A 26,380-nucleotide genomic window follows, 5' to 3' on the forward strand; every position below is an offset into this window, starting at 1 on the left:
TTCTGATAGATAGATAACGTGACATTTTTGACTTATAGTTTTCTCATACGTCTTCCTTATTAGGAGTCTCCTTGTGCATCAAATTCCTGCCATCCCCCCACTTACCTTGAATTATTTCTTGGGAAGGAAGAGTTTCTAGATAGAGAATGACTGGGTTAAAGAGTTTGGACACTTGAAGGTGTCCGATCGGTAGTGTCCTGCTAAGTGTTTGACAGCTAGCTCTCAGGTGGGGCAAAACCCTGACTGTGTAGCGTTTGCTTCTTCCTGGGGTTCCAGTACTCCCGCTGTGGCCGGCATCAGGCTACCAGTGTGAGGTCCCAGAGCGTAGAGATGGGGAGAGTTGGTAACAGCTGGCTCTCCCCTTTCTGTTCCAACCAGCTCTGGCTCACCATTGCTTATTATAACTGGGACTCACACACTGTGCAGTTTGCCCTCCTGCCAGCCATGCACCTTTTACCAGCATTGGGATGTTACACATTTTACACATCTGCATCGGTTAAAGACTGGCCTTGTTTAAGTTCTTATTTCCCTCAGCGAAATGTTATTCCACACTGGTCACGGTGATGCTGCATCACCAACAATTAGTTGTCTTTCAAGCCACTGCTTGTGATTCCATCAAAAAAAGCCCATATCACTGTTCTGTTGCCAGTCTTTTAGGAAAGCTTGCTTGGGTCTTCTGCTTTCTTCAGAGTAGTCGTTGAAGATTGGATGTTTGGGATACATTTTGTAATTTTAACAACATTAGCCTTTAATTCTAGGGTTTTAAAAATCTTCGGACAAGAGTGATGGCCAAGGAGCAGCAATTGGTATGCTATTAGCGGGGCTATTTCTTCACTTAGCAAACTCCACATCTTGGCAGCTGTCTGTGACATCGCTGTGCATTAGATACTTGAATTTTTGTCCTATACTTTTAAAACATGTAATCACCTTTGCGCATTTCCTGTTACATCAAGTGTTTGAGTAATAGATGTCCATTTGTCAGAGAAGTGTGTTTTATGGGATCAGTGTGGAAATTTCTCTAGCCCAGGGTACTCAAGTTGACAATTTCACCCTCTTTTCTTTCTCACATTGAAGTTTTTCAGCAAATAGCTGGGTGGACCATAGCCAGAACATGACTGAACCACTTCAGTGAATTGTGTGCTCTCAGCCAAGTAGAAAGGAGCATTTATTTCGTCAGCCTTATAAACAAAGTTGTTTTTTTTTTCTAATTACATTTTGTTTTTTTCTACTGATTTGTGTGATAAAAGGAAGTGATTTGCCTAGCTTCACAGAATGACTTTGTGGCAAAGCCAATTGGAGAACGCAGAACTCCTATCCCATGGTTATTTCTGACTGCTGCTCCCACCAAACAAAAAAAAATCTATTTACCCAAACAGTTTAGCTGGCCTACCTAGCATTGTGCTGACTAATAATTCCTACAATGATTGAGGTACCTGATTTGGTTCTGAAAGCACTTAAAGATTTTGAAATCACTTTTGAATCATCAAAGAAATACTAAATGACGTTCAGCCTCATGTCAAATGTGTTCCGTCATTTTCCTGTCTGGATGCTTGCTTTTTGTACTCATGCATGCCTCACGTGGGTAAGAGAGTTACTCTGAAGCATCTCCACGTCGACCTCCCTTTATGGGTGATAGATTTCTCTTTAGCAGTTCATTCCAGCCCTGTAGCTCCTCTTAGGTCAGGTTGCTCTAAGAAACTTATTCCTGTTTTTTCCTACTCAGAAAAAGATTTCTTTTTTTTTTTTTTCTTATTGCCTTCCTACCTCCTGGCCTTTGTATTTAGTGTCAGAAATATGCTCATTCTTTGAAATTAGGCACCCACCTGTAGTATCTAATATGATAGTCTAACTTCTATAATTTAAATTCACTTAGTTCTGAGGCATCCAGGTGGCTCAGTCAGTTAAACGTCCAACTCTTGATATAGGCTCAGGTCATGATCCTGCATTTGTGATCTCACGGTCATGAAGTTGAGCCCCGCATCGGGCTCTCTGCTGAGTGTGGAGGCTGCTTGGGATTCTCTCTCTCCCTCTCTGTCTCTCTCTCTGCTCCTCCCCTGCTCACACACATACACTCTCTGTCTCTCCCTCAAAATAAATAAATAAATTCACTTACTTCCAACTCTGCATTTATAGATGATAACACCTAAATGTAGAAAATATTTGATAAACTGGAATTTATCCCCTTGTTTTCTCTGCGGGTTAGGAAAAGAGAACCTTGAGACTGAAGGTAGAGAACTATGTAACAGTAAGATTGAACTGAACAGAGAGGTTAGTGAAGTTACTACAATAGAGTTTATTTACATTGCTGTTATAGTTCACATCATTAAGTGCTTGCCTTGTTTCCAGTGTCTGTGTCCAGACAGAGTTCTCCAAAGATGAGAAACCTGGCATAGAGAGGTCATATGAGAGTAGGTGACTCAGGACATTGGATAAGAGTCCAGGTTTATTGAGTCACATTTGAAAGTTTGAAACTCAAGAATCTCTATACAAAAAGTATTCTCTGGATTGATACTATCTGGATTCTTCCCAAATAAAACTTAAGTAGCCTTTAGACACCCAGTAAGATTGAACCTACGAAGTTTATATTGTCTTATAACCTATGTAGGATTTTTTTTTCTCTTTAATGTTCTTTAAAGTTCTGTAATTCTGAAGCTAGAAGGAATCCTTTGAGATGAAATGATACAACCTCTCCATTTTATAGGTGAGGAAAGCACTTCTCCAAGGTCTGTTTTCCCCCTATACTTGTATGCCTGCCTACTCACACCCCAAGGCTGAAAATCAGGTAGCTGTAGAATTAGGACGCATGCCTGCTGACCTCCACATCAGCTTTTTTCACCACGTCAGGTCATTTTCTTCTAAGCTGCTTGAAATGTCACAGAAGTAGAATGCAGGTGTCTCCCCTCTCCCCCTTTTCTTGCTGGATAATAGAGTTGTACATGTCTTTGATGAATTTTTAAAAATTTGAAGTTGAAGCGATGATCAATAAATGTAGTTTGTCCAGCAGATGCCTTCTGTCATGATTGACAGCAGGCAACAAAAGTGTCCCAGGTGGTGGTGGTGGCAAACGGGACCAGAAGAATTCAAGGCAGACAGCTTCTTTGTTCATAGGGAGCCCTGGGTGGGGAAACATCATTCTTCGAGTTCTCTCGCTTCTCAGAGCAAACCCTGTGAGATTAAACTGTCACATTCTTACCCAGGAGAATCCCAGGGTCAAAATGTCACTGGAGGGAGAACCTGTGCTGTTGAGAAAGGACAGGGGAGGAAAAGGAGCCAGCTGAGATGCTGCACCATGGTCCTCGATGTGAGCTTCAGCCATCACCTCCCTCCAGCCGCCCCCCAGGATCCCTGCCTGAAGATGGGGCATGAGAGACGGAGCTTTCCATATAGCGGGGCATGGAGAAACTGGCCGGTTCTGTGATTTGTTCGGCACAGTTTGCTGATTAGCCGGTACCATGCCAGGCACCAGGGATGGAAAGATGCACATGATAGACGACCTTGCTCCAACACTCACAGAGCTTAGAGGCCAGCAAGAGAAACAGATGTGAAATGCATCCTGTGTGACCTCCATTCTAAAATGCTTTCTTCTTCACATTTTAATTTTTCTAAAGTCAGGAATTTCTTGCAGTTGTTTTGTGTCTTTGATGTTGTGACATTTCCTTTTCTGTACAGTTTGAGAGTGGATTTTATAATCTGTGGTGCCTTTGAATCAAGAAAATACCCTGGTTTAACAAATAATCACAACCACCGTGGGAAAAACATAGGATGCAATGAACTCCATTTTAAGCAATCCTAGACCTGAGGTGGCTAGTGCCAAAATGATGGTGCACATAAGAATCACCAGAGGAGGTCACAAAGCACATGGGTAATGGTACCGAGGGAGTGTGTGTGTGTGGTGGACCGTACTTTGAGAAATCGCTACAGACTCTCAGGAGGTCTTTGTAACTTGGCTGTACTTTAGAATCACCTGGGGAGCTTTTAAATAAAACAACTAATGGCTCAAGCCACGTGCCAGACCGATGAATGAGAACTTCTGGAGATGGGACCCAGGCAGCAGGAATTTTGAAAGCTTCCCAAGTGATTCTCCTGCACATTCACATGTGAAGACCAAGGCTGGAGAGGGTTGAGGGGCAGAGTAGTGCTCCCTACTCACTGCAGATCACCTGGGTCCTTGTTAAAATGCAGATTCCGATCCAGCAAGGCTGGAGACAGGGAGTCTGAGATTCCGCATTTTTAAAAAATGTTTATTTATTTTTGAGAGAGAGAAAGAAACAGAGTGTGAGCAGGGAAGGGGCAGAGAGAGGGGGAGACGCAGAATCTGAAGTAGGCTCCAGGCTCTGAGCTGTCAGCACGGAGTCCAACACTCGGCTTGAACTCATGAACTGTGAGATCATGACCTGAGCCAAAGTTGGACGCTTAACTGACTGAGTCACCCAGGCACCCCTGAGATTCTGCATTTCTGACAGATTCCCAGGTGATGCTCTGCTGGTGCATGGACCACATTTTACAGAGAATGGAAAGACAGAGCCAATCCAGACTTTTCAAGGTAATGAAAAATGGCCCCCCAAGCTTTTTTCCTTTTGTCTACAAGACCACCTTCTGTAATGGTTTGCAGAGTAAGTCTGTGGACAGGTCCAACTGCATCAGAATTACTTAGGCGAGGCTCATGACTGGGGATTTGAAGGCACCGATAATAATATTAGCAGCACTACACGTGTGGGGGTTTCATGTCAGTATCACACTCTAATCCTCACTACCTCTCCGTGAAATAGGTGCATGCTTTGATTCAGATTTTAAAAGCTGAGGCCTGAAGAATTTGACTCATTTGTCCTAGGCCACTCGTGTAGTAGGGGACAGTACTCAGAATAGTCTCTGCAAACTCTATTTGTAAAAGCTTCCTGGATGCTGATGTTTCATCTCCTGTGGAAAAGGAAATCTCAAATAAAGATATTCTGTATTTCCTGAAATGATGCTCATACATTTGGATCTGCATTGAATTAAATATGAATCTGTGTGCGTTAAAGACATGAAATGGATCTAGGCAAAAATGTTTAGTGTTAGGAGTAAGAAAATTTCATACAGGGAGGGTAGCAAAAACAGAATATCCTTCAAATAATACAATAATTGTCTGATAAGACAATAGTAAAATTCATTTTCAGATATTTTTACTGAGCACAGATGAAGGCTAATTAATTGTCCTTCAATAGGAAATAGAAAAAAGTTATTGTACACCAAAACAATGAAATGCTCTTCAGCCACTATTGACAGTGATTGTAGACTGATATTTATTGGCAGAGAAGAGAATTCACAATAGAATAAGAGATATAAAACAGTATGTATAGCATGATATAATTTTTCTTTAGCAATAAAATTATATACTAAAATAATTGTACAAGTTATACTAATAAAATATATTTATTCAAAGATAAAGTTATGGGAGGTTACACACCAAGGTGTTAATGTTGGTTTTCTCTGGATGGTGATCTTAGAGACCTTCCTTCCTTCCTTCCTTCCTATCTTTTGTTTCCTTTCTTTCCTTTCTCTGAATATGGGTTAAGATTCTGCTTTGTGTTTAACATATTAAGCATTTCAGTAAATAAATGGAATTGTTCGGACTGATCCCATTCTTATAAAACTAACTGGATCTAGAATAACCAAAATTCTGCCGTGTTTTTATTTAACCCAAAAATACACCTATAAAGGAAACCTGTGGGTTGATTTATGGTTCTCTCCCAGCTATCTTTCTTCCCTTCCTGACTTCCTCTCTCCTTTCACTCACTCACCCTTTTCCTTCCCTCCATCCATCCGTTCATCCATCCATCCATCCATCCATCTATCCATCTTTTCATCATTCAGCATGCATTCACTAAGTATCTGCTGTGTATATATGAACTGATCATGGGGAGATGAAAAAGATACTCCCTGGTCTCTAGATGCTCGCTGCTTCTTTTTTTTAGATACACTTTTCATTTTGGAGTAATTTTAGATTTATAAAAATTTGAAAGTACAGTAGAGGGAGGGTTCCCATATACCCTCTCCCAGCTTCAGTTTCTGGAATGTTAACCACCATACATTAGCATGTTACCTTTGTCAAAACTGAGAAACTGGCATTTAGGTTACTATTACCTAAACTCTAGACGTTATTCAGCTTTTACCCGTTTTTCTCACATCTTCCTTCTGTTTCAGGAGCCATTCCAGGAGACCACATTGCATTTTGTTGTCATGGCTCTTTTGTCTCTTCTGGTCTATAGCAGTTTCTCAGGCTTTCCTTGTTTTTTTTGTTTTTTCAACGTTTTTTATTTATTTTTGGGACAGAGAGAGACAGAGCATGAACAGGGGAGGGTCAGAGAGAGAGGGAGACACAGAATCGGAAACAGGCTCCAGGCTCCGAGCCATCAGCCCAGAGCCTGACGCGGGGCTCGAACTCACGGACCGCAAGATCGTGATCTGGCTGAAGTCGGACGCTTAACCGACTGCGCCACCCAGGCGCCCCAGGCTTTCCTTGTTTTTGATCACCTTGACAGTTTCGAAGAGTATTGGACAGTTATTTTGATAGAATGCCCCTGAATTTTGGTTTGTCTGATGTTTTTGTATGATTAGGGCTATGGGTTTTGAGAAAGAGTGCCACTAAGGTGAAATAGCCTGGTCATCACATCATATCAGGGGTACCTGCTACTCACATGGCATCCCTGATGATGTTAAACTTGACCACTTGGTTAAGGTAGTCTTTGCCAGGTTTCTCCATTGTGTGGTTACTGTTTTTTTCTTTGGAAGTGGGTCACTAAGTCTGGCCCACTGTCAAGGAGGAGAAGGATTAAGCTCTACTCCTGGAGGAGGCAGTATCTGTATATATTGTTTGGAAATCTTCTGTAAGGAAGACTTGTCTCTTCACCTTCGTATATTTGTTTATTCCATCATTTATTTGTATCAGTGTGGACTCCTAGGTATTTATTTAATACTTTGCATTATAATCCAATACCACGTTATTTATTTTGTTGCTCAGATGGTTCCAGCCTTGGCCATCGAATGCTGTTTCTGTTGGTTCTTGTGTCCCCTTGATGTGCCCCCATGCTTTTGTTTGTTGAGCACTTCCTTACTTTTTTTTTTTTTTTTAGTTTATTTATTTTGAGAGAGAGACTGCATGCACGCACACAAGCTGGGGAGGGGGAGAGAAAGGGAGAGGCAGAATCCCAAGCAGGTTCTATGCTATCAGCACAGAGCCCAATGTGGGGCTTGAACTCACAAACTGTGAGATCATGACCTGATCTCTTGAGTCAAGCTCAAGAGTCAGACACTTAGCTGACTATGCCACCTGCACCCCCTTCCTTACTCTCTGGTATACAAGATGCTACAGTCTCTTCTTGTGTTTTCCCTGTTCCAGCCCTAGAATTAGCCATGCATTCAAGGAGCCCTGATTCCTTTTATTGGAGGATGGTATTTAGAAATTAAGATCTGGGTGCTGCATGCTCATTGTCTTTTGAAAGGAAGAAGAGAAAATGAAAAATGGTATGTGTAATGTACAAATTGCTATGGAAGCACAACGGACAGAGTGACTGTTCCCACTAAAGGGAGTCTTCACTGAAGAAATGGTATTTGAAGTTGAATAGAGTTTTCCAGACAGAAGTCAGGGTTGAGGGAGTTGGAGGGGGAAGGAGTAGAAAGAAATATATGTTAGCAGTATCAAGAGCATCTGACTGTAGACTTAGAATGGCAGTGGCCCTTCTTTTATTTTCTCAGTACATAAACATTAGCAATCTTCACAGATTGTTATCTTTTTATTAGAGGATGGTCTCTATGTGAGCTTTGACAGTTGACTGTCTTCTCACCCCCTGTTTTCCCATGCAGTCTTTCTTCTTTCTACATGTACCTAGTTCCTACTCTGCCAGGCCTACTGCAAGGCATTGGGGTGGTGCAGAGAAGAATTTTATAGCCCCTCCATCCAGAAGTTCTGGGGTCTGGTGTGAGATCCTTTTGCTTTCTTCTCTTCCCTCTAGCCCTTCATCGAGTGTCTAATTCTTAGTGCTTTTGCAGAACAGCCTATAAAGGCAAGAGGAAGTATTAGCAGTGTCTGTACTGTGAAACTGACACAATGCTTGACTCACAAAGTCTTTTCTGTTCACAGATAACGATTGGTGTATATGATCCCTGTAACTTAGCCCAGCACCCTGGATGGCCTTTGAGGAATCTTTTGGTCCTAGCAGCCCACCGATGGTATTTACATGTGTGTGTCTGTGTCTCTGTCTGTGTCTGTCTGTGTGTCTCAGTCTACCTATTTTGGACATTGTGTCTGCCTATATCTGTCTCTTTTTTCCCCCAAATGCATGTTTTCATTTCTGGCATGGAAACCACATAATAAATCCATAAGTCAGTCATGATCCAATTTCCATCAATGATGAACCCCTAAGTAGGTGTGTTATGGAGCTGCAGATTCTGACCATACTGCAGTGAAGATATTTCAGAGTAGGGGCAATCACCCAGAGGTCCCAGTCCCCAAATTCTCCAGCCCCTCCCTCCACCTGTCTGGGTCACTCTCAGATCGGATTTTCCTACTGTTACCATCTTCCTCTTCTCCTAGCCCTAAAATAATGAAAACAGGGTATCTAAGAGGTCAGTATACATTTGAAAAGATGCTCAACATCATTATTCAGTGGACATAAAATATAATGAGATACTACTCAGTATTAGAGATAATGAGGTACCATGCTGAGATACTACTACATACCTACCAAATGACTTAAAAAAGATGACAAAAAAAAAAATGACAATACCAAGTGTTGTTAAAGATGTGAATCAGTTGGAGCCCTCAAACACTGCTAGGAAACTGGCAGCATCCCCCAAAGTTAAAACTATCTGTGGCTCAGTGATTTCTTTCTCAGGTACATAATGCACAGAAATGTGTACTCAGATAGATACAAGCAAACACACGTGCAAGAATTTTTATAGCAGCAGTATTCTTAATAATCAAACACCGGAAATAACCCGGATGTCCTTCAACAATGAAATGGATAAGAAATTGTGGTGTATTCATTGTGATGGAATGTGATGTTGTAGCGAATCTGAGTGAAATACTGATACACGTATCAACACGGATGACCTAATGTTGAGTAAAACAGGCTGTACCTAGGAGAATACGTACTCTGTGATTCCTTCTAGGTAAAGATGAGACCAGACAAAACCCAGGAATGGATGCGGACAGTAGAGTAGTAGTTACTCTTGAAGGGGGGTGGGCAGTGACTGGGAGAAGGCATGAGATGAGCTCCTTTATATTTAAGATTTGTGTACTTGTCTTTGTATCTGTTTTACTTACATAAAAGTGCTTAAAACAAATGAAGATAGCTAAATTATAGATTTTCCCCAGAGGGAGAATGGTTACACTTGCTTATCCAGGTGGTGAGTCTGTAGAGTGCACACAGGCCTCCTAACTAGTACTGACTGAGGTGCTGTTTCACAGAATATGAGTTCAGGGAGTGAGAAGGAGGCCCAGAAGAAACCATGTATGTCTTAGAGGTTCTTTTTAACATCTTGCAATCTCTTTTCCCCTGCATTGATGATTCATTTGTTAGAATTATTTATTTGCAACATGATTGTTATATAAAATTCACTTAGAAAGCAATCACAGCCAACTCACTGCTCAGCCTCTAAACATTTGGACAAAGGAGAGCATACGTGTATGCATTCAAAATCTCTCAGAGGTTAAAACCATGCCCCAGGGGTGTCAGGGAGGCATAATTACAATGCTTTGAATACTCCAACTGGTTTTGCTGAAGGTCTTATGAGAGCTCTTTCTTTTCCTTCCTTAAAAAAAAAAATGAATTAATTAAAACCTGGCACCTGACATCAGGAGTAGCAGTTTCCAGTCTGTTGAAGTTCTCTGCTTCCGAGACCGCACCATGCAGGGGGTGAGAGACATCGCCCACAGCATCGTCTTCGAAGTGAAGCTTCCAGAAATGGCATTTAGCCCAGGTAATTTGCCGGTCGTTGAGAATGCATATAATTATCATTTATCAGAAACCTCAGCAAGTCTAACTTTCCTTTCATCCCTTCACAATGGCAGCAGAAGGTAGAGAAAAGTACAGCTCTTACCTCTTTGCCCATGGGAACACCTCTCTTGAACAGAGGGCACTGCTCTGCTATTCAGAAAGCAACAAAGGCAAAGATTGTCCTCAGGAAATTTCCTCCAGGCCTTTTTTTTTTTTTTTTTTTTCCGGACTTGAGGATTTTTTTTTCTCCCTTCCTAGTTTTTGTTTCATATAAAATCTTTATTCCTGACCTTTCTTAGAGGAAGAATGAAATATTAATTTATTTACAGATTTATTTGTTACATAAAGTTATATGTGATCCTGTTCTCCACATAGTAAACCAGTTAGCAAAAGTGCCATTTCTCCTTCCGTGTTTAATATTCTTTGTAAGATCCTGTGTGGTAGATATCATAAGTTAGGAAACTTGGGCTCACAGGTATTTTATAGGTGTGTGTGTGTGTGTGTGTGTGTACGCATATGTTTATGTGTTTATATACATGTCACAAAGATAGAATACATACTCAAATTCGAGTAAAATAAAGATGATAATACCCACCTCATGGAATATACCCTAGGGCAAATCTGGGTCCTGTGTAAAAGATATGCAATGTCTGGCGTAGGTATTTAATAAATGCTAATTTATGTTAATTTCTTATCTTACGCCAATCCCAGCACTCTCCAAAACGATCCCTCAGATTTCTATGACTTTCATGCTTTCCAGGGTACCTTTACATATGTTGTTTAATCTGCTTTTCACCACATCTGCGTTGTTCAAGACACATTGCTTTCTTTATAGTCTGGGGTCATGTGCTTAAGAGTGTGTGTGTCAGGGAGGGCAGTGGTAACATCTCTTCTGAGATGTCATTTCTGGAGTGCAGAAGTCAGAAGGCTTTAGGATTGACTCTGACAGCATTTTATTGGTGAGTCTTTGCCGCAGCACTGATAAGTGTCTTAAATAGATTTCTCGGAAAGATTGAGGGTGGACTCGGCTTGGTCAAGCAAAGGAGAAGGCTGTAAGTTGTAAGTTCAGAGCCCTAAGAAATTCAGTGCTTCCCTGCTGTCTAGATAGTTGCATTTGATTTAGCACCCTCTTCTGGCACATTCTAAAATAGCTTCCATGGACTCTTAACTTAGGTGCCATACCTTTGTTATTAAACTGCAATTTGTAGATAGTTCTAGGGGAATGGGTGAGTTAACTAACAAGTAATATGTGTCTGGTCTATGCCCCACAGGCCACTAGATGCCTTCCATACTAACTCACTCACTCAATCTTGCCAGCCACCCTACAGAGGAGGTACTTTTGTTTCCATTTTTATGATAAAGTCATTGGATGATTCTTCCTCCCCATTCCCAATTATCTTGCTGATATGTGGTGAAGCTGGCAAACCCCAGAAACATTGCACATTTCCTTTTGAAAAAGATGTTTTTTGTCATCCAGTAATGCCTCTGCTACATTTTTTTATGCTTGATACTGAGTGTAGATTATGTAATTTAGGAAAGGCAAGTTTTCTTTCTTTCTTCATGTAAATTAATATTATCCCTCTTAGCTACAAATAAAACCTTAAATAAAACTTTGTAAAGAGTTATTCTATAGCATAACATGAACTGAAGGTATTGATATAGTAGTAGTTTATGCTATTTCGAAGACATCCTATAGTTGCAATGGCACTAGTATGAGAAGTATGGTTTTAAATATCCTCTGTCATCTTTGGCTCCTCGTGGTATGGCCAAGCCCACTGTCCACTGCTGATAGAAAAATTATTCTGGTAGCCGGCAGAAGGAGGCAGCAGACTCTGCAGAGAGTGGGAGATCCTTCATTTCATGTCCTTGATGTTCTCCTCCTGATTGTTCACCTGTGAGAAAACAAGACCTAATTTTCCCCTAAAACAAAATGTTTTTCTATTAATTTGGGGCATGTCTTATGGATGTGATTTATATAGAGGCAGATAGGATAGATCAAGTATATTTTTTTCATTATTAATAAGCTTAAGGTATATCTAATTTTCTTAGAAATGGCTGTAACATTTTGAGAACAGAGATGTTTTCACTTGAAATGAGATTTTATTTGTACCATGACTTCTTATCTGTAACAGGAGAAAGCTTAGGCCAGGGTTATTAATTGCAGAACTAGACTGTGTGGTTCGAAATTCTTTTCAAGTTTTTGGCTATATGTTAGGGATGCTTTTTTTTTTTTTTTTTTTTTGGAAATTAAATGTAAGACTAGTGAGAAAAGCAGACAAAATATGAATTAGTAGCATGTCTGAACTCCTTCCCCAGAAAAAAGAATTTTGAACTCTTAACCTTTTTTAAGAACTCAAATCTATTACATCAGTTCTAATTTTTTGTTATATTAAAAAACACATGTGTGCATCAGAGTGCCTGAGTTGTAATGGGAAGGGACATTTGTTTTCTGGCTCCTCACTGTGAATATGTCCAGCCATACTGGGGCCCAAGTAGCTTTCGAGGATAGTTGGCCCCAAGGTTTTCCCTTGGTCATCCTATCGCAGAAAGGAAAGATTGTGTCAAGGAAATCTACACCTTCTAGGTCCCATAATTATATTGAGCAATACTATTTTTAAAAACTAAGGTCAAAAGTGGAAAAGTTCCCAAGGAAAGGAAAATAGAAGTGTTGACAGCCATCTAAAAGTAGGAGAATGGCCAAAGAACACCAGAATACAAATTAGAAACATAGACTTCTTCCCAGTAGTCCTGTACATCTTTAAGTCCAGGAGTTTCTGTTCCTTCAAAGACTGTTACTTAAGGCAGATACTGGAGGGGACGCTGGCAGGGTAGATTGTGACTGAGTGAATTCCCTGTTACAGAGTAGAGGCTTTCTTGTGAATCTCACGTACTTGGTGAGAAAGGGAGAGTAACAGAGGTCCTAAGATGTGAAGAGGGTAATAGAGTGAATGGCCCCCCCATTAGCAGATTGCCAGCAAGGAAGTCAGGTTACCATTAAGGTAAGAAAGTGAGACTTATAAGAGGATTTTGTAATAATAGAATAGAGCAGCCACAGGATCCTTATCCTCCAGTGCTGCTACACAGCATTGCCTGTAGCACACTTCAAGAACTGGGATTGGAAATTCAGAGGCACCGATTGCAGAGATTAAAAGAAGTTGGTAGAGAAGAGAGAAGTCAGGGAAGGGGAAAGACTGACTAGGTAAGGATGAGCTTAAAGGAGAGGGCAGCTTAACAAAGGGACAGGATAGGTGTGCGGAGACAGGGTTGAGAGGTGGAGCAGAGTGCTGTGGTAAGGATGAGGAACGGAAAGGATGCACTGAACGTAGAGGTTCAAATCCTGATGGGAAGCTCAGCAGAAAGTGTGCTGCAGTCATGCTGGCGGGTCTTCCGCGGATAAGAGAGCCTTGCACCAGGTTATACCTATCCCAAGTTGGGTTGTCTTTTTTCGAGCAGCTCCCAGGAACTGCAGAAGTTGAGGCGGCTCAGGCCAGACTCCAGGGCTATTTCAGAAGCCCCTCTGCAGGAAAACCCTGGTCTCTCAGCAAGGGTCCTGGTAGTAGAGGAAGGTGTTGAGCAACTGCTTCAAGTACATGCAAATTCAGGTCCCTTAATGTGTGCGCCATCTTGCCACTTGGCTTACATGTTTTTATTCATCCCTCCTTCATTAAACGTACTATTTTATTTGCCTTAAGATTGTCCCAAAGCAGTCGGATGGGAAAAAAACCAGAAAGGCGGCATGGGACCGAGGATGGTGAACCTCAGTGAATGTATGGACCCTAAAAGGTATATTTTGGAAGCTTTTTTCTCCCAAGGGAACCGTTGGTAATGAGGACACACAGCAGGTTCTGTCAGGCCAACCACGTCGCTCACATCAGTGCAGGGGGTACCATTCACATTGACAATGAGTGTTATTCCACTGTTTGCTGCCTGACTTGATTTAAGTGTGGTTGTGAGAATTAACCACCTGATGGAGGTCCTGAAGGGCACACAGTTCATCTGGTCTTCTAGACATTATAAATTTTGTTCTTGCTTTGATCTGAGTCTCTCAAACCTAGTTAGTTACAGATACCTGCTACCTTGTAGTCCTTATTCGTGGCCTTTTAATTTCATCCTATTAGCCTACATTGAAGGACGTTATAAGAAATATTTCATAGAAATTAGTGTTGTATTTAAGGGATAAAAGTGCACCCTTTTTTGAGGGGCCAGTGGCTCCTCTAAGTGGTCATGCTTCCATTTTCACTTTGGCTGCTAGGGACTCGGTATCAGATTTGTGGCCTGTCGGTAGCAGTTACGGAGATCCACACGGACACACGTGCTGTGCTGTGCTGTTTCTCCTCGCTGTTGCCCTCAAGCTTCATCTTATTTTCCCTGTGATCTCATTTTGCTTAGTTAGGATTTGGTCCTCATTTTCTTATTCAGATGCTTTCTATCTTTTTAAGACAAGATTGGGGCATAAATGAGTGACTGAATGGATAAATAATTCTGTCGTTTTCTAGGTTAGCTGAGTCATCAGTGGATTTAAATCTCAAATTGATGTGTTGGAGATTGGTCCCTACTCTGGACTTAGACAAGGTTGTGTCTGTCAAGTGTCTGCTGCTTGGAGCCGGCACCTTGGGTTGTAATGTCGCTAGGACACTGATGGTAAGTTTGTGGGGGCCAAATGGTACCTCTGAAGCTGTGGCTTCTCCTCTTATCTTAATATACCAGATTGCGTTCCTCCTCCCAGAGTTACCTACTCCTCTTTCCCTCCCATCCTTCCTTCTCCCCTCCCTCTTCCCTTTCTTTTTTCTTTTGTCAGTTATCTTTTTAATTATAAAAGGAATTCATACTTTTATCACAAAGTAGAAACAGAAGGTCTTTCTCCACCCTCCTCTCGTCCCACTTCCCAGAATTCAGCAGACTTCCTAGATTAGTACACAGTATGTCCTTCCTTGACGTTTTCATAGGCACTTGCAAATAAAGAGAGGGACATTTGTCACCTTTGCTGTCATTTATTTATATTTGCAAAAATTGGATCATAGCATACTGTCTATAATAGGTTTTTATTCTTAACTCAATAGAAAAATAATTGTGGCTCTCTATATGTTCTGTATTTGGTATATGTAGTATTTTGTTGTATGACTCTGCCCTCACTTTATTTCGATTTCAGCATATTTTTTTGAGATACTGTTGAAATGAACATTTTTAGATCTTTACATATTTATGGGATTATTTGTTTAGGCAGAAATCCCTATAAGTAGAATTATTATGTTAGAGAGGATGTATTGTGTGTATGCTATATGTATATGTGTGTATACTGTGTATATATATATGTATAGTATATACACACATACATACATACATATATATATACTATACACAATATATACTATATATACTATAATATATATATATTATATACTATATACTATATATACTATATATATATATATATACAATATACAATACGTATATATGGGTTTTTTTCAAACTAAATCACCTTCCCAAAACATTTTATGAGCCTGTACTTTTAGAAACATATATGACTTTTTAATTTGCTTTTCTTTTACTAGTGAGGGTGAGTCTTTAATTTTGTTTCCTTTGTGAATTTTATTCTATTCATGTGATTTTATAATTAATTGACACAAAATACATATGGTATTCTCTTAGCATCTTTTAAAACTCTCTTTATCTTTTTAAAAATCTTTGCTCATTCCTAATGTTGCATGTGTATGTTTTCTCTTTTTTTTCTCTTATTCAGACTTGCGAGAGAGCCTTGTCTACTGTATCAGTCTTTTTGGAGGGCTAAGTCCTTGATTTATTTTTTAGTTCTATAGTTTTTGTTTTTGTTTTGTATTGCTTTCAGATTCATTAACATCTATTTTTATCTTCATTAATATCTTCCTCTCTTTGTGGAATTTATTTTATTATTCTTTTTCTGGCTTCCATAATTAGGTGCTTAGGTTTTCTTAATATTTTTAAAAATGATAAAGTCAGTAGAGACCCACTATAGAAAACTTGTAAAGTATAAAAGTTACGAAGCAGGAAGATACCCATTTTCCTACCACTTTTTCACTTATTTCCTTTCAATGTTTGTTAAATACATATTTAAAATTTTTATTTGATTTATAATAATGCTCCTTGCTAATTTATCTGTTACCCTTGTAAACACTTTCTCATGTCATTAGAAGTGATGCTTATAAAACATTTTTAATGACTAGAATATGCCTTCTTCTATGATGAATATAATGTACTGAGACACTCCCCTAATGGTAGGCATTAATATGTTTCCAATATTTTACAACTATAAATTATGTTGTGGAGCATTTTTGTTTATATTTCAGATTACTTCCTAGGATAGATTGCTGTAACTATTTTCTTAGGATATATTGCTACAAGTAGGTTGAAAGATATGAACATTTGAAAGATTCTAGACACATATTGCCAAATTGCTTTCCAGAAAAATTAGATCAGTTTACATTCTCAACCCGTGCAATAGTTTTTTCATCTCCACATCCTCACCAGCACTGAGTATTATCATTTTCTTCAATGAGTATTATTGTTTCCTTTAATCTTTACAGATTAGCCATTTAAACCGTGTAGCATCCCAGGAAGCCAAAAGTTAAGTGCAAACCCGCACTCACATGTGGCTAACCCATAGTATGTTTGTAATTTATTTGGCTTTCTTCCCACTGCCCAGTATGTTCCCAGACTGCCTTCCTTGCAGTCCTCTCAGCATTGCTTTAAGGAATGTAAAAACACTTGAGAAGTAAATGTCCTCAAACCAAGCACAAGTGACTTTTGGGTTGTCCTTGTCTTTATTCCACCTCCACAGTAGGTTGCTTAGCTGATGAAAGTCACTTACAAAACTGGATGAGTAGATCTAAGTTTACCAGTGGGCTTTCAAAACCGATAATGTAAAAACTATGCTTTTGAAAGGATGGATTCTGGCCTTTCATTCTCAACCCTGAAAATGAATCTTGAGTACTAGTTGACTGTCCCCTGGGAACCATCAGTTTAATTGAGTTTCAGAGTCCCTAATGGAAGGCTATTGAAATAAGAGAGAGAGCAGAATTAGCTTTGTAGCCAATCATGGCAGGGGCTTCTCTTCGATCACTGTGCCTATTTATGATATGCTGAAATGCACACACTACACCCCACCCTCCAGAAAGCAGTCATCTCTATTTGGTTGCAACTCTCAGGATCTCAACCCTTCCCACCATTAACCAGATCTATGACCTTCAGTGATTTCTGGGCTACACTTTGCATATCTGTGAAACAAAACAGTTGGACTAAGGATGTTAGAGATGCCATCTCAGTTTAAAATTGTGTGGTTCTATAATACTTTAAAGGAATTATAATTAAAGTGTATGAAATCATGCAAACTATTTGAGAGAATATAGAATTGTCCCCTGTATTACCGAATATTAACAAGCCCTTTACGTCTTCAGTAGTACAAAATCTTCTGCGATGTTATACAACAGAAAATAACTTGTAAGTCATTTTTCTGAGGCATTAATTCAGGCTTTAAGTGAGTTTTAATGTGAGCTGTTATTTATATTTAATTACTCATTAAGGGAAAGCAAGGACATTTGGGGGCTTATCGCTAATTCTTTTAAGACAGCAACATAGACAATTCTCATGGGACTCACCTCCAACTCTTTCTCTGGTGCCACTGTCAAAAATAATGACTTATTAGACCCACTCTGACATTTCTTAGATTCATTACTGTAGGAAACTAGGCACTGGGTATATAATTATTTTTGTCTTTTAAAGGAAGCTGGCCCTCTGTTAATCAAAAACTGAATTTGCACAATTCAGTTTCTAAAGTTTCCTGTATTTTGAGATTCCCAAGCTATTCCAAAACTAAACCTCTTTATAGGTTGCAAGAGAGACACCCTGTGAAATGTTCATCAGAAACACACCATGATCTCTTGTTTCCATGCAGGGTTGGGGTGTCAGACACATCACATTTGTGGACAATGCCAACATCTCCTACTCCAATCCTGTGAGGCAGCCTCTCTATGAATTTGAAGATTGCCTAGCAGGTGGTAAGCCCAAGGCCCTGGCTGCAGCAGAGCGGCTCCAGAAAATATTCCCTGGAGTGGTATGTTGATGTTATTCGGGAATGTTGGAGGTTTTCTCCTGTAGCTTTCCGTGCTTAATCTTGGGGAATGAGGGCCTGTGGTATTGGTAAAAGAGAGTCAGATATTTGTCACTTACTACCTGGGCCTTCATCATATGGCTAAGCCTCTCCTTATCTCAGAGATGGGGATTAAAAAACAAAACAAAACTCGTGTTTATTGTGAAAATAAAATGAAGAGTGAGAAAATGTTTTTGTGAGTGGCAAAGTATTACCTGAGTTTAAGTTGAGGAATTTGGGAGTATGCATATATTTATATCCAACTTTGTTTGAAAGGGATTTATTTTTTTTAATTTTTTTTTTTAATGTTTATTTATTTTTGAGAGACAGAGCATGAGTGGGGGAGGGATAGAGAAAGAGAGGGAGACACAGAATCCGAAGCAGGCTCCAGGCCCTGAGCTGTCAGCACAGAGCCCGACGTGGGGCTCGAACTGTGAGATCATGACCTGAGCTGAAGTCGGATATTTAACCAACTGAGCCACTCAGGTGCCCCGAAAGGGATTTATGATAGCTCAGATACAGGATGTTATTTTTCCTTCATCACCAAAATACTCAATAGTTACTGAATACAGGTTTATGAAGTTAAATTGGATGTAAGTCCACACAGAAGGATGATGTGGCTACCTGAGCTGCTTGCATTTGAATCAGACTGTTCCCTTTAAAAACATACTAGATAATAAGAGACAAGTCATTCAGCTCATTTGATTCAAAATCTGGCAAGATTTTTTTTTTTTTTTTGAGGTCATCCACAAAAGAGAATCTGCAACTTGCACACTTAATCAGTTGGTCTGACAGAAGTTAGATTAGATATCTCCGAAGCATCTGCTACCACTTAGTGCCACAAGAGGCTCTCGGCCTCAGCTAAAAGCCCACTTTCTCAAAGTTTTTCTGTGTAATCACTCAGTATTATATTCATTTATTTCAGAATCTTTTGCTTGAAAAGAAGCAACATTGATGGTTTTGTTCATTTCACCAGCAATCTTGAGGAGCATGGTTTATTGGGTTTAATTCAACACTAATGATTAAGCGCCCACTGTGTATCCAGTTAAGTGCTAGAGGCCAAAAAGAAAAATGTTACAACCCTGTCAATTGAGGAAGCGTATTAGTTAGCTTTCTGCCACATTATTGCATATCACACAGTCCTAACCTCTCCCTGCCTTGTTATTATAAGCATTTATCTCAGGCTCCCAGGTCTGCAGATTGACTGTAGCTTAGCTGCTGGGCTAGGCTGGACTCCAGGCTTTAAGTCAGGTTCCAATTTGCTCTGTAAGTCATTGTTTTAAAATCTGGGCTTACAGAGCAACAGTCTGGGTCATGCTCTTCTTCTGTCTTCTGGTAGAAGGTGGGAGTGTAAAAGGATTGGTGAAAACTTATTATACCTCTAAAACCTCAGCTCACCAGTGACACAGTGTAGCATCTTCCATTTATATGCCCAAGCCAGTCACAGGGCCAAGCGCAAAGTCAGTGGGGTTTGTCAGAATACTCTGCCTTTCTAGTGGGAGGTCCTGCAAAGTCATCTGGCAAAGGGCAAAGACATTCTATTAGTGGGAGGCAGTGCATAGTTGGGAAGAATAATCCAGTCTGTCACTGGAGAGTGTTATGAGCTCCCCTCCAGGGCTGAGACAGACCTGGCTTTGAATCTGAATTCAGCTACTTTCTAGTTGCCTGAAATTTTTCCTTGCCCAAATGGTCTGTGACCCAATGCAGTCCCCCCTATTTATTTGTACAGCTGTTCTGTTACTTATTAAATATTTCAGGCCTTCCGTATGCTAGGGACTGGGGCACAAGCAGGAAAAGTTCTCTCTCCTCTCCGTGGAGCTTCTATAGTCCAGAGGGGTACATGGTCCCTAACACCTAATTTTGTAAACAGTTGTAATTGTTAAGTGCATGAAAAAGGAGCTCGGTTTCTGTGAGGGCGTTTACCAGGCAGCCTGACCTAAGCTAGACTCCCTTGAGGAAGCTAAGTCCTGAAGGATGAGTGAGTGGGAGTCAGCTAGATGAAGGGTAGCAGAGCTGTCTGCAAACGCCTGAGGCAGGAGACAGCATGGTGTTTCTGTGGAACTGAAGGAAAACCAGGAAGGGAAGCACTGACGTCAAGGAAGACAGAGAAGGGGCTAGGGCAGAAGCAAGGGCCGGGTCACGCTGGGCCTTTGAGATCAAGTTCACCTTTTCTTGAAACCATCAGCTTACCAGGGTCGAACCTCCTCTTCAGCACTTACATTGTGCTACTGTGTTTTCCCTACTGGGTTATTCAGTCCTGGAGGCCAGGAGCCAGGGTTTTTATACTTTCATCCTTCCTGCCTTGTAAGCAATAATAGATAATGTACAGAACCCATTAAAGTACTAGTGTAATCCATCCATTTCCTGCAAAGTACTTGTGAAACTATTTCACCTGCCAATTACCCAGACTTACGGCATTTTCTTTGTATGTTCAGTTTGGTGTAGTTTTTTCATTCAGCAGATACTTACTCATCCCCTTACAGGCTAGTCCAAAGTGAACAAGATGTGAAAAGAACTGCTCTGCTACAAATACCCTGTCTAATCCCGGGGTTGAATTAATTGAGTCGGAAACAAAGTAACCTTTAAAAAATCAAATAAATATTTGAAATTACCTTTTTTTTTTTTTTTTAAATACAAGGCAATGTAGGATTGTGGAACCACACCAGAGGTTTTAAAACCCAACTCTGGACATCTGTTTACAACCCTGATGAGTAAATGGTATTGGACCAGCTCTTCTATCATAAACAATTACACAGCCGGGTAAAATATATAAAATGACTCTCTCCAGGCAGTGGAGTAGTGAAAGGCCATGGTCCTAGACAGAAGGGAAAGAAGGAATGTTTGTCCCAGCCCATTGCATGGAGGTACTTTCTGGCCTTTGCTAGAGCCCACGAGGAGCCCAAGGAGATATTCTTGGGTTTGATGAGCTGAGGAAACTGAGATCTGAGTTCAGAGCAGCTAAGGGGGCTGAAACATGCAGGACAGAGTATCAGACATGTAGGAGCTGAGCAGAGGAGGGGTCTGGATAGCATCTTGAGCCTTTGACCAGCTCAAGTCACATGTGTTCAGGGTGTGACTCTGTAAAGCCGGGCAAAAAAGCACTACCATCTGTTGTGAGTGGAATGGAGACTTCAGAGCTACCCCAAGGCCATGAGACATTGGAGACTCACCTATCCAGAGTGGAGCTCCCTCATTGAACACCCTGAGCCCTTAGGTGACACCCAAGTAAGGTCAGAACTACACATAAAAGCTAAACCACAGAGCTTCCAGCAGAAAGCAGCATAGTGCTCTCGTGATAAACAGAGATTATCTAGGACCCAGGAAATACTGACCATAAGTGGAAAAATGGGTAGCTTGGATCTCATCAAGACCTAAAATTTTCAGGGGCACATGCATGGCTCAGTTGGTTAAGCATCTAACTCTTGATTTTGGCTCAGGTCATGATCTCACAGTTTATGCAATCAAGCCCTGAGTTGGGCTCTGTTCTGTGAGATACTTAGGATTCTCTGTCTCCCTCTTCTTTGCCTCTCTCTCTCTCATTCTGTCTCTTTCCCTCTCTCTCAAAATAAACATAAAACACACACAAACACACACACACACAACCTAAAACATCTGCTTCTCAAAAGGTGCCATTAACAGAATGAAAAAGGTGGCCAAAACCCTACAGGGTAGGTCTATTTGGCGAGAAGCTGTTCCCCAGAATCCATAAACAACCCCTACCACTCGGTAATAAAAGGACAGACAAGTCTTTGTTTAAGGGGGACAGATTGTGGAGGTACTGATTTCATAGTGAAGATCTATAAATGGCCAGGGCACACATAAAAATGCTCAACTTTTGTAGTCTCAGGAAAATATGAGTTAACACCATGGAGATCTATCACTATCCTCACTGCAGTGGGTCAAGTTAAAAAGACTGACAGGGGGGCACCTGGGTGGCTCAGTTGGCTGAGCGTCCGACTTCGGCTCAGGTCATGATCTCACAGTTTGTGAGTTCAAGCCCCGCATCGGTCTCTGTGCTGACAGCTCGGAGCCTGGAGCCTGCCTCGGATTCTGTGTGTCCCGTTCTCTCTGCCCCTCCCCCACTCACACTCTGTGTCTCTCTCAAAAATAAACATTAAAAAAAAAAAAAAAAAAAAGACTGACAAGGCTGAATGTTGTCAGGCTGTGGAGCAACCAGAACTCTGCTACTAAAACAACCACTTTGTAAATCAGCTCAACAGGTTCTCATGAAACTACACCTACCTAATTACCCAGAAATCCCACTCATGGATGTTTACCTAAAAGAAACGAAAACATATATACCCTAAAACACTTATAGAAGAATGTCCATAGCAGCTTTGTTCCTAATGGCCAAAATTTAGAAATAACCCAAATAGCTGTCAGTGAGAGATTGAATAAACAAATCGAGGTATTTTCACAATGCAAAAAGGAGCATGCTCTTGGTACTTAACAATATGGGCAAACCTCAGAAGCATTATGCTGAGCAAAAGAAGCCAAACACCAACAGATGTATACCATAGGATATCATTTATATGAGGTTCTAGAATAGGCAAAAACTAATCTAGGGTTTAAAAGGTGGTTGCATCAGTGGTTGTCCCAGTGGCGGTGAGGAGTAGTGGGGATTGACTGGGAAGGGGCACACGAGCACATTCTGGGGTGATGAAAATGTCCTGTGTCTTAAGGTATATACAGTGGTTCACCTGCAGTTTGTTGAAACACAGCCAACTGTACACTTAAAATCTATGTATTACACTCTTCTGTAAACTATACTTCACCCTGACTACACATATGAATCATGGGGGTAGTTTGAGAAAATATTGATGGCAGGGTCCCCTCTCAGAAATTCCAGTTGAGATAGTCTGGGGAGAAGCCTGGGCATCAGGAATTTTCAAAACTCTTTGGGTGGTTCTAACGCACAGCCAAGGTTGAAAACTGCTGTGTTGAAACTTGCCAAATTCCGGCCTCAGGCGTGTGGACCAAATGGTGGGCTGAGAGCCAGTCCTACAGAGGCTTGCTGGCTGCAATTTTAGCAAGCAGAGAACGATTTAGGTTAGTAAAGCGGGTATGGATCTGTATTACTGAAAAGGTCAGAATTGGCGTTGATTAATTATGCTTTGGTGTCACTAATATACCTAAATAATACCAAGATCAAGCTACCATCTTCTCAAATGCTTTGTCAATTGTAATACAACAGTAAGGTATTAACATTGCTGTGGTCTTTGCTTATTGTTTACCACAGTGTTGAGTATATACATGATACTTAATGAGTGAATTCCTTAATGAGGTCCAGATAGTTGTCTTTGTAATGTTTTCATTGCCAAATTGGACTTGTTTTGAACGCTCTTTCTGAAGTCCTTTCTGCTTGGTGTCTTTTCCTGATTTGCTTGCAACATTTTTTTTTTTTTCATTCTTTTAAATATCGTTGCCTTTGCTACCACTGTCACTTTCTTGAATTCCAGAGATTAGGTTCAAAGTTTAAGATAAGGAGAAAATAGCTACAATCCACAAAATAGAATTTTCCTTTGTAAAAGGACCTACTTATTCTGCCCCCTGAGCTGTTTTTCTAGTAGGTGACAGGTTTTGGCAAATGAACGAGAAAGTTGATGTTTTCACACTCCTCCTTGTGGCCAGCACTATGCAGGGGATTAAGGGTGTATGTAGTTTGTGACTCTACAACACTTTCTTTTCTGTGGACAGTTAATGTCCCTGACTTCACTGACACCCATATGTGACTCACTGTTAATCTGCCAAGACACTGTGGGGCCAGCAGGAGACAAATAGTAAATTACAGAGCTGTCCTAAAGCCCCTGAGGAGAACCCAGGCCACCAGGTAACTTCTTTGGACAAGGAATGAAGCTTCACTTCAGTACCACACTCTGCTACAGCTCATCCCCTGTCCCTTTCCCTCTCAAACAAATATCTGCACACTCCTAAGTAGATTTTCTGATTGTAAGTTAGCTAGTACAGTTTTTGGTTTAGAGAGGTTTTTTTAAAAATGCATATACCCCTAAGAAGATTAAGATAGTCAGTCATACTAATCTTACATAAATTTATTAAATCAGATGTTTTCTGTTATAATATCCTATTTGGAGATGTTATGCACTAAGAAAATCAGCGGGGTGGGGGGCAATTTGGGAAGAAGTAGGGAGAAACAACTCAGCTAGACAGAGGGGACTTGGGCAGACACAGGGCATTTTGATAGAGGTTCTTGGCCTCAGATTATAAGAAAAAGTCAAAGGCACCATTTTCTTCAGTGTCCTCCTTGGCTCAGATGGACATGCCTCCCTCCTTTGGAACTAGGATCTGTATGTCTCTACTTGCTGCTATATATATCCAGGCTCAGGGACCTGGGGATGACAGGATAAGATAGTCTAGGATGTAGAGGTGAAGAAGGTCAGGGCACAGGTAGCAAAAGGAACAAGCAGCATGATCGTGCACAGAGAAATTTCTGGTTGCAACTGTACTTACATGTTCGTAGCTATGGGGAGACACAGGTTCTAAGATACCACCTGTGTTTGCTTCAGACATCCGTATATCTGGGTTTTTCCCTAGAATGCCAGAGGGTTCAACATGTTCGTAGCTATGGGGAGACATAGGTTCTAAGATACCACCTGTGTTTGCTTCAGACATCCGTATATCTGGGTTTTTCCCTAGAATGCCAGAGGGTTCAACATGAGCATCCCCATGCCTGGACACCCAGTGAACTTCTCCAGCGTCACCTTGGAGCAGGCCCGCAAAGACGTGGAGCACCTGGAGCAGCTCATCGAAAGCCATGATGTCGTGTTCCTGTTGATGGACACCAGAGAGAGCCGCTGGCTCCCTGCCGTCATTGCTGCGAGCAAAAGAAAGGTAGAGTGTGTGGATCCTGGGCTCTTGTTTCTGGTTGTGACTTAATGTACCATCACCCTGGAGGGAGAGGTGTCCTCTGTCTGCCTTCCTTCCAGAAGAGAGATGTGCTGTGTGTGACCCAGTGACATGGTGCCAAAGGGCTTCCGCTGGTATGTGCTGTCTTTGCCTCACGCACCACCGTCCAGTATAATAGTTATTCTTTACTATTTAATTTTCATAGGAACCTTTTGAGACACTGTATCTCAAAGGGATATTCTACTTACATTAAAACATAAGCTCCAAGGGGCACCTGGGTGGCTCACTTGATTGGGCATTCAACTTTGGCTCAGGTCATGATGATCTCCTGGCCCAAGAGTTTGAGCCCTTCGTCAGCTCAGAGCCTGGAGCCTGCTTCAGATTCTGTGTCTCCTTCTCTCTCTCTGCCCCTCCCCTGCTCATGCTTTGTCTCTCTCTCTCTCTCAAAAACAAATAAACATTTAAAAAAAATCTTTTTTTAAACATAAGCTCCAAGAGGACAAAGACGCTCTTATTTACTCTTTGGTCAGTGACACATTCAAGGGCCAACAGTAGTGAATGGTTAAATAAATCCTAGTACATAAATGTGATGGAATAATACGCAGCCATGCACAACGTGTTTTCAAAAACTTTAATAACATGGAACATACCACATTATGTTAAATAAGCAAGATATGATATTGTATATATTTAATATAAATTGTTTATATAAACACATAAACATTTGTATCTGTTTGGGCGAGGAGGTCGGGAGGGGAGGCAAGAAGGGAGAAAGGAAGGGAGGGAAAGAGAGATCGGGAGAAAACAATGGGAAGAAATACCCCAAATTATTAGTAATAAGTGTTTGAGCCATGAGATTGTGATTTTTTTTTTCTGTTACAGTTTTTCTTTATTTTCCAACTTTCTTTATAACCAGAAATTCCACAGAATAAGTTATAAGTAAGTACAAATGAGAAAACAACCATCCTTAAAAATCTGTGTGAAGTTCTTCTATTACAAATGAGAAAACAGTCGTCCTTAAAAATCTGCATAGTGTGTGAATCATATCTCAGTGAAGCTGTTATAAAAAAAGAAAATCTATGTAGGCGTGTCAGATGATAGCATATGGTGGAAAGAATGAGGTTGAGAACTCTCTAGACTTGGTTTGATGCATTTACCTCTTACCAGCTAAGTGACCTTGGGCTTGTTAGTGAGCTGACTGCTCTGTCTGACTTTCAGGATCCTCATCTGTAATTGGAAATGTGTGCTGGGAGTTTTAAATGAAACCAAATGAGATAATTATTGTTAATTACTGGTCAAGGGTTTGTGTGTGTGTGTGTGTGTGCACTTAATAAATCCTCAGTATTGGGTAGCTTTTACTAGTATTGGCTTCCAAGACTCTAATTATACTCATACGCAATTACTTATAAAATAAATT

At 40.7% G+C, this 26,380-nt stretch overlaps 1 protein-coding gene across 4 annotated transcripts in view; it reads left to right on the forward strand.

Annotated features, from left to right (window-relative positions):
- ATG7 (autophagy related 7) overlaps window positions 1-26,380 on the forward strand; it is a 247,173-nt gene that overhangs the window by 34,201 nt on the left and 186,592 nt on the right. For all 4 annotated transcript variants that reach the window (XM_053896758.1, XM_053896759.1, XM_053896760.1 and 1 more), the window contains 6 exons: window positions 8,120-8,208; window positions 9,839-9,960; window positions 13,670-13,760; window positions 14,474-14,618; window positions 17,905-18,063; window positions 24,754-24,948. In XM_053896758.1, the coding sequence (XP_053752733.1) occupies window positions 8,120-8,208; window positions 9,839-9,960; window positions 13,670-13,760; window positions 14,474-14,618; window positions 17,905-18,063; window positions 24,754-24,948 (801 nt within the window). The remainder of the gene's footprint in view (window positions 1-8,119; window positions 8,209-9,838; window positions 9,961-13,669; window positions 13,761-14,473; window positions 14,619-17,904; window positions 18,064-24,753; window positions 24,949-26,380) is intronic.

Source organism: Panthera pardus, unplaced genomic scaffold (assembly GCF_024362965.1).
Source record: "Panthera pardus isolate Hobbes unplaced genomic scaffold, ASM2436296v1 HiC_scaffold_8, whole genome shotgun sequence".
Classification (NCBI taxonomy): Eukaryota; Metazoa; Chordata; class Mammalia; order Carnivora; family Felidae; genus Panthera; species Panthera pardus.